Raw genomic sequence first — 9,902 nt, forward strand, 5'->3', positions numbered from 1 at the left:
ACGTAGTTTCAATACACTCAGTTTCCAACATTCCGTCATATTTTCAAGGCATTGGCGGAACTAAACGCCGCGCTTTGGTTTGATTACTAGAACGAACAAATAAAACTTTTTTTTTTCTGTAACTGTTTTTAAAACTGTTTTAGCTTTCAAGTCAAACGCTATACAGCTGTGCTACGACATTCTCATACTTGTTCATATATATTAAATAAAGCGTATCTATATACTAGTAAAATTGTTAATCCACAGCTAAAATACATAATCTACATAATCAAATGACAGAATTCACACAAAACAGCCGTTAAGACGGTTAGGCAGGCTTTTACAAAGGATCACTCCATGTCATCCGAGACAAGACAAGACAAGACGAGGCAAGGCAAGACAAGACAATGAGGGTACTACAAGTGGAACGAGGGTGTCAACTTTGTTTTGTTGTAGGTGCCTTTATTATGTTTTTGGATGTATAGTATTTAATATTTGAGTATGGTTAGGTTGTTTTTTACTTCAGTACTCACCATGCGATTACTAGATATTGGGCGGCGAGTGGCGGCAAGCGTGAAGCGTACAATGATTTATTAGAAATATATATATAGGTAGGTTTGTTATATAAACATATGTAGGGGTTTAGGTAATATTACCTACATACGAGTAAATGAAAATATTAATTCATTTCTCCAAGTGGGAATCGAACCTCAAACGTTTACAGTCTCACGCTTTTGCCACTGTATCACGACAAGCATGGTGCAAATAATTAAATAAAACACAATTTCTTAATAATATTTTTTATATTATAATAAAAACAGTCTTTTACTTATAATAATAATTAATTCTTGAAGTAATCATTTATTTATAAAAATAATCATAGCCAATCAAAAACATAAATGAAAAAAACAATTTTCCTATTCAAAGCAGTGGTTCCTAAGATCAACGCTTTTAAACAAACAGACTTATCTTCATTACAATATTGGAATAAATAAATAATAACAGATAATATCTGATTTATAGTGTCTACAAAAAAAGTAATAACAAGAAGAATTTTAAGCCTCAATCATCGGACGTTGTAACATCTATCTTCCAGGTATACATAATTTATTATAAGGAAACACATTTCCCTTTTGATTTACTCGAGTAAAGATCCTCGCCTTTATCTTTTCTTTAATAAATTCGCCTTTTATGGACGTTTGTGTTCCATGTCGAAGAAAATCAAAACAAATGTTTCCTTAATTTTGAAGTTTGATGCCAGTTCCTACGGCCTGTATTTCGTAATCGCTCTCAACTCTGAGATCGAACTTGAGATGCCGTTTCTATGTATAGAAATAATTTAAGAATGAAAACAGCATCTCAGTAGTGCCTTGTGTATAGGACTAGCTTATTGTTCTTATTGTAGTTAATGACCAATATCAGGCACATAGCAGGGTAGAAGCCTGAGAGCATAGTGTTAAGAGACTCCGATACAATTGAGACACTTCCGTTCTTCCCTTTCCACTGCATTCTCGAAGTACTACGTGTTGAGTGGCGGAACTCATCGAGGAAATGAAAATATTAAACATTCCTCTCTCCCAATTGGGAATCGAACTCACAACCATCACGTTTACAGTTGTTGTAAAATGTTCCTATTAAATTATAAAAAAACTTAATAAAGTAAATCTATCCCTTCCATTTATAAGTATCCCTTGTCTACACTCTCACTTATTACAAAAAGAATAGAAATACCCATGCGTATACTTAGTGCCGGCGGCGAAAACTTTAATCATTTAAAATGGACATAACGCTTTCTAGATGTGAACGTATACAATATATTTTTTCTTTTCTAATGTACGGGTGTAGGGATTAAAAACAATTATAAATTATAAAAAAATATGAAGCTGATAATATTAAAAATATTAAGCTGAAAAAAGCAATTAACTTTTAAAATATTTACTGTAATAGCTAAGTTATCAAACCCACAAACGTCGTGCTTACTATCAGATTCTACTTAAAGGTGTTTTTTTTAACTTCACGCAGTATTCGGTACATAGCAGGGTAGACAGAGGGCACCTGGGAAGTTAGTGCTAAGATACTTCGTTCCTCACTTTTTCTCAATATCTCTATAAATAATCCATAAAGATTTTAACCACCAAAAAAATGAAGCCACTTCTAGATTTATTCTCTAGTATTATCTACAAGTGTAAGGAATTGTTTTAGTTTTATTTCATCGGATTCAATGTCGTGCGCTCGTCAGGCGTTATTCTGCAATTTTTGGAAAGTAAATTATATAATGATTTATATTCGAGAATTTTCCGTATTTAGTGAGGTAGTACTAGATTAAAATAATACAATTTCCATGTTCGGAGAGTTTTAGGCAACTTCTGTTTTGAATGTTGGTACCCAACGTTGTATTATCTGAATATAGATATGGGCATAATTAAAATATATTTACGCAGTATTTCCTATTTAGCAGGATAGGCAAAGGGAACTTAGAGGTAACATACTTCATTTCTGACTTCCGCCTAAATTTCCGCTGTTTCTTGTCAGGAAAGCGAGAAAGTTTAAATAATAAATCTCACTGAGTGGGAATCAAACCTGTGAAAATTTGCTGCGCCAGGACAATTTTTTTTGCACAAGCGTCAAATTTTCACTTTTCTCACATACTCATTAAATATAGATACCATAAAAATATAATCTTTTTTATTACAAATAACTGTGTTTTCAACACCTAATAAGTGTGCGTATTAATAAAAGTGACATTCAATTATGAAAATAAACAGAGTGTGAATATCAAACGATCGCGGAATCGCGCCGCCGTTTTTTATTTATCTTATCGCCATTCGAAGCAACGATTCTTGTTCATTTTTTTGAAAGCTCCACTATAAAAGCATTTTATCTCCCTTTCTTGCTTAATTCTTGACGAACCTCTAACGAAAATGTATCGAGTTCTTATCACACTTGCTGTTATCAATTTGGTTACAGCATCCTTATGGGATGGAGATCTTAGTATAGCTGATGGTGTCAAACTGGTTTCAATCCACGACAATAGTATAGAAGATGAAAGCAGATCCCTTGGAAGCTCGCCACTTTTGAGGATAGCGAAATTCCTACAAAATCATGAATTACATGTCAAATTGCCAAATTTGATTGAAAAGGATAAACTTGGTCAGATCCTCTCGGAATCGCTTAAAGCGATAGATGATTCGAACAAAGAGAAGACGGGTGAGTGATATAATATCAATAAAATAAAGTCAAATTGTTATAACATTTTGAATTATTTAAGTAAATGAATACTGACAGAAGTTTTACAGTTTATGTGCTTTAGGTTGGTAGGCTTATTTTTTTTAGTTTAATTAAGGAATTCACATTTAGTGAATAAATATAAAAGTTTTAAGTTAATAATTTTAAGTTTTTAAGTTAACAAATGAACAAATATAATTATATTTATACCTAATATTTTCTAAATAATTAAATGATTCTCATGCGCCGCTCTTAATTTATTTAAATATCTATTTATTTAAATATGTATTTTTAATACATTATGTGATAATATTACGTATTTTTACTTATCACCTTAGTAGACAACGGAGTGATATAACTCTAATTAGCTGCCTGCTTAGTAAAACGAGAGAAAGTACATGAAGATATAATAAAAAAAAAACAGTAAACCGATAAGGAATGTGTAGAAAGGCGGGCCACTAGGTCTGTAGGCCTAGCGGATGTGACGTGTCCGCGTGGAAATAGACACAATACATAATTTACACCGTTGTAGTGCAGTGGAATCATGGCTTTTACTCTGATGAGTGCAGATTCATTGATTTCTTTAACCTAAAGCAATCTCCTGGGCACAGTAAATTTTAGCGCCCATTTGAAAAGAAAATAAGATAATTTTGGGGCATTATGTCCTTACATATCGTACTGTATCTTACGATAAAAAATTAACTCTGTTTTATATTATGTAAGTTCAAATCCAGAATTGGTTAAACTAGTCTAGCTTAGCAAAAATGTACGTAATTTAATCGAAAAGAATTAAAAATATATCCGACAACAAATAGTAAGTATAGAAAAAACCTAAGTGTAAAGACACTCAAGATTTTTTGTGCACTAAATAATGATAATTATAAGCATGTATGTATGTGCAAACAATATTTAGTTTAATTAAGTTGCTTGTATTGTTCAATTAGGTGAGATTTTAATACCAATTTTGTTTCTGACTATAAGCGCAACAGTTGGGTTCGATCCTCACTCGTTGAATGATAATATTCTTTACACATAAGGTTAAGGTTTCTTCAGCCTACTCTGCTTTACGAAAAGATGCGTGAAGCCGGTTTTTTTACTTTGTTTTTTTTTGTCTTCGTTCTTATTTGATTCGATTTCAATATGTTAAAAAAATGTGTAAATGTTAAATAAGAACTTGACTATTACAGCTTTTCGTCCGACTAAATTTCGTAGTAACTGCAAATGAAGGTAGAAAGAAGCTACTTTACTAAAAATGTCATATTTTTCAACTATAATAATAGTAGTAAAGAATCACATTATTTCACAACAATAGAATAGAATAGGAAGTATTTGTTGAAATTATTAAATATTCGACATGCGATTGTGTACAACTAGTGTTCCGGTAAAACACATTTCCTTGATATACTAATTTGTAAGGAATATGATTATTTGCTTTAATAAGCTTAAAAGCAGTCGTGGCACGCGGGTAGAAGTGTGCGTGGGTTCGATTCCCATTCGGAGGAATGGAATATTTAATAATTTCATTTAAAAAAAATTATATCTTTTCCAAAAAATTTGAGGGATATTGTAGCGCAGTGGGATAACGCGGTGGTGGGGGATTATATTCCTGGTGGGGGAAAAAAGAACAACGTCTACCTGAATTATAATTAATTAATATTTTTTTCAGCAACGGGCAGAGGAAAAGGAGATGGTGGCACGTCATCGCTAGCAATGTTGGGGTTGATGTTTGCCAAAACCTTAGGTGCTGTAGGTATAGGTGGATTAGGCCTCCTTACTATGAAAGTAAGTATTTAACACTTATATATGCGTACTCTGAAACATATATCAAGTTTTAAGTGCATTTAAATGTAATTATTTAAAAAAACATTAGCTGTCTATGAATGTAAGAAATTTTCATTAGATTTAGTTCAGTTATTATAACTCAATTTTAATTCGGATATACATATATGTCACGTGTAGTTTTGGACTCTAATATCTTAAAAATAACCTATAATAATGAACCTGGTTAGTAAAATAAATTTATTCATTTTTCGATACATTTAAAAATATATATATGTATTATAAATACATAAAAGAAAACCCAAATAACATAAACATTATACAAAGTGTCTTTCGACTAATATTTAATATTGCGTATTTTATTTTATTTTTACTGGAAAATCAAATTATTAATTAATGCTTAATTATTAATTAATCGATGGATACAGCGTAAAGCTGAAAAAGAAAATATTATAATATATTCGATTTACAAAAACTGTATTAAATTAATCATAAATTCATTTACGAATGAATTATTTATATAAAATTACTGTTGAACAAAAAAGAGCAATGTTTTACACATTACAATCTGCTTTATTAATATTTAATAACATAAGAAATAGAAATCTTTATTAAAAATGTTAGTGTAAATTAACACTAAAAGAGGTGTAACGATTATAAAGTTGATAGCCGGATTTGAACTCGAACGCGCGCCTTGTGGAAACCGTCTAAACGTTCTGACCACTAAACCATACGTTCTTAATTAGCAACGTTAAAATTTTGTTAAGTAATATAAAAATTTGAACACCCCTTCATTTGGGGTGTATTTATACCAAGTATTTTATTTCTGTAACATTTCTCAAACAATTTTGAATGGTTTCAGGCTCGCCTCATGCACAGTCAAGGATCGTTTGCTATTAGGGTCTTCCATCTCTTAATGATAGTGATTTATTACTTATAGAGTGAGTAACACCGTATAAAAGAGTATGATAATCGTATTAACCGATATAAAAAGCTTTAAAATTTTATTAAGTGCCAGGATTTTAATTAAGGTGGCGTATTAAACAGAAAATTGTACTAAACGTGTTCGTAATAACCCAGTTCTACTACAATTAGTTACCCCGAGTCGGAATTGAATATTCAAATCAATTAGGTACGGTAGGTAGACCTTTTTTAACTTTAAGCTGTTATAGTTTACTATAAAAATGCATACAAAAATTCTAATCCTATGTAGTTTTCTTCAAAACATCTAAAAAGACTGGACTAAGAGCAAACTTTCTTTTCTTAAAGAACTAGCCGTCACGGCGCGCGCGCATTCCGCATTAGCTCTTACCAATTACAATACAATTGTTGTATTGAAAAGTGAATCGTAGACAAATGTAAAGTTGAATTATTAATATTTTATGAGATGTAAACAGGTTTAAATTTTACGTAACATTACTTATATTCATATTTAAAAATGTTTACAATTTATTTTTATTCATATTTCGCTTGAAACATTTAATTTCATTTTTTTCTTCGAGTTAGACATTATTATGTTACTACGAAAAAGTGGTCCGTTTGTTATTTTTTTCTAAATTATTAACTATATTTGTTTATTTACTCTAACTTACTTAAACTAGGCTTAGGACTAATACATAATTATCTTGACATGTAATAAAAGAGAGTTCACTCTATTTAACTTAAAGTTAGGAATACACAATTTCCATTTTATTTTACCTTGTGAAATATTTAATAATTGTATTGAAAACAGCTACATATATCACATACATATATAAATAGATATAGAAATATTTCTCCAAAAGGAAATTGAACTAACTCAACTGCCTACTACAGTGTCACAATGATAAATTACGTTTGTATGGGAAAGCTTGTCATCGACCTTATTCATGAAGGGAACGAAAATAACGTGGTTTTATGTTCTTTATATCTTCTTTATATACGTATAATTTATTAATCCTCTCCGATCTACAACTTAACTCGTAATGTATTTAACAAAAAATAGAAAACAGAGTGTCTTATCACTAGCCTCTACATCTACCATGTTGATTATAAGAAATGTGTAAATATATGATTTTATCTTCTATAGTTAATATATTTTAAAATATATATGACTGTAAACTCCATGGTCATTAGTTCAATTCCCACTCGGGAAATGAATATATGCGGGATACAGCGTGAAGCTATAAAAAAATTAAATATCAATTTTCTATACTTATAAATATAAATTTCTAAATTTAAATTTGCAGGCACTAGCTGTATCGGCATTAGCCCTCATGCTTTCCGGTATAGTCGGTGTGAAGAAACTGACTTCCCACGACGACCACGATGACCACCAAGTCATATATGCTGGACACCACGGGCATCATCGACGAAGGAGGGATTTAGATACGCCGCTACCTTACCAAGGCTGGACCGAGTACCAGTAGTTTATTTGTTATTTGTTTAATTTAATTTATTGTTATTTTAATGTAATATAATGTTATTTATTTTCATTGAATCATTTGTTTTATTTCTATATGTTCATATTATAAATCTTGAATCAGAAAAGGATGTAGAAGTGTACATAGTGCACATAATACACATAGTACATAGTACATAGTAGTGCACATTAAGATTATACTAAGATCTGCCACATCCTGTGCACGGCAAATGAAGCTGAGGGAAGCTATGTTGCGCAAAATTTTGCGAAATTATTACAAAAATTTTATGAAATTTTCGGTTTTGTCTGCACACGCTGGGTTAGATTAGTCAAAGTTCAATCTGTGCGCGTGAATTTCAAAACGTTCCACAGCTTAACTCTATGGGACACATTATGACCATTGAAACTGAAAAATTATAATAACAATTATCACCTGACTACTTCGCTGGGATCACCGTTTCGTCCACAACGTTCCTGCAAAATTTCAGAGCTGTAACATCTATGTAACAGTCTAGGAGGAGTAGCATTACGACGAAACACACTTTTGACCACTAAGATCTTCACTTCGCTCAGTTCAACGAAAAATGTAAACTGTCAAAACATTAATATAATAAGGCACCTACTTATTCGAAAAATTCTGAAAAGTAAAAAAGTCTGAGAAGAAGAAAGGTAAAAACTTTTGACACAATAAATAATAATAAATTATTTAAAAAAATAAAGCAGCGCCATCTAGTGATGATTGGTAAAATGTCTTATATAAAAGAATTGCTTTTGTGACATAACACTTCACGCCACTAAATATAGGTGGCGCTCAAAATATTTTTAATCGTATCGTAAGATAACAGTGCTGTGTTAATTTCTGTCACTCAACAGAGGGACTTATGTTATATAAAAAAAATAATGTTGAAAACTTATTATTGCATTTTGAGTGGCGGAACACAACGCCGGGCTTTTGCCTTAGTGGCAGAGCGAAGAGAATGAAAATATTAACAAATAATAATTAATTTCATGGAGTGGGGATCGAACCCACAACCGCCGCGTTACAGTCACATCCTTGTGCACGTTTGTAATATATTATGTAGGTATATAATAAATATATTTTATCAAAGTAAGTATGTTTGTAAAATATCAGATACATACTTTTTCCTGTTGATAAAATACCTTATACTGTGATGGTACTCACTGAGTGGGCATGGAAATAGCTAAAAAGTGGTAAGCAGCGACGACATGTACCTATAGTTTCTAATAAGGCCAACTGTAAATAGGGTACTGTTCGCATAAAAATATATGATTTTTGTTTTTTGTGTCTCCAGTGGTTTATTAGTGAATATCGTTTGTTTATATAATCTGTCAATTTATATAATCTGTAGAAACAAGAGACTGTAAATGTAAAATTCAAGAAATATGTATGAAATGTTATGTAAAGAAATATTGTGTATAAATAATGGTTGCTTGCTTTGTGAGTTCGTACTAGTGTAATGTTCGAGCCTCAAACAATGGCACACATTGATGACCTCTTGGTCTCTGGTTTGTAAGTCTAGTTTATGATTAAAAAATATTTCTGTAAATTGACGAATTGAAATAAATGAATAACATATTTATCCATCACGTTCATTAAATATTGAAGTTAACAATATCTTATTTTTATATTAAAATGAATAGTAGGTACATATATAAAATCATTTAAACCAAACAAATCATATATAATGGTAATGGTAAGTACCTATGGTTTCAAATATCCCAGTACAATTTTGCTGTCAACTGTACAATTTATAGGTCCGGTTGTAGTTAGAAACCGTCGCCGTATTCCATAATTGCAGCAACGCTTAGGATATCCGACTCTTAAGAAGCTCATCTCTGAAGACTAAATACTTCATATTTAAACTATAATTACGTGCTTACGGACGTAGTCTACTCATATACACTTAACTTATTCTGTATACTTGTTTTCAGTTTCAACTTAGTGTTTAGACACTCCGTTTCCCGTTTTCGCCCAATTTCAAGATGCTTTGTCGTATTACCTACCAGCAAGGAAATGAATGAAATGAAAAAGAAATGGGAATCAAACCCACAAACGTCATTAATACCGTCAAGCCTTAATCAGGAATCTTGTTAAAATGGACGGAGCCATTCCGCACTACCAAGGCAAATGTCTTGTTACCAGAGTAAGAAAAATAATTTTCTCACCCGGTTGTGGGTTGACGGTTGTGAGTTCGATTCTCATACGTTCCCGAGTGTGCGTTTTCAGTCACACCGAGGGTTCACCATGTCGGCCACAATGTTTAGATCTTATAATCTCGCTGTCAATTACTATTTGATTGTCCAATTCTTGAAGTATCATCAATGAGACCATTAAGAATATAAAAAAATAATTGATAATAACACAATTCATATATTTATTTGTACTCACGAACAGGTGTTTAAAGCTCAATGTTATAGAGTAATGTGTGTTCAGAGTAAGTAACATATTGTTATTATCGCTCATTTGGAGCAACATTGACGTATTTACACACAAATC

At 31.5% G+C, this 9,902-nt stretch overlaps 1 protein-coding gene across 1 annotated transcript; it reads left to right on the forward strand.

Moving 5' to 3' along the window:
* The first annotated feature begins 2,885 nt into the window (after positions 1-2,885).
* Osi5 (Osiris 5) lies at positions 2,886-7,462 on the forward strand. Its single transcript, XM_085203435.1, has 3 exons — positions 2,886-3,186; positions 4,871-4,986; positions 7,212-7,462. The coding sequence occupies exons 1-3, from the start codon at positions 2,901-2,903 to the stop codon at positions 7,389-7,391; spliced, it is 582 nt and encodes a 193-aa protein (XP_085059561.1). The 5' UTR covers positions 2,886-2,900; the 3' UTR covers positions 7,392-7,462.
* Positions 7,463-9,902: the final 2,440 nt, after the last annotated feature.

Source organism: Heliconius melpomene, chromosome 19, assembly GCF_056956725.1.
Source record: "Heliconius melpomene rosina isolate 202511_hmr_F chromosome 19, ASM5695672v1, whole genome shotgun sequence".
In the NCBI taxonomy this organism is placed as follows: domain Eukaryota; kingdom Metazoa; phylum Arthropoda; class Insecta; order Lepidoptera; family Nymphalidae; genus Heliconius; species Heliconius melpomene.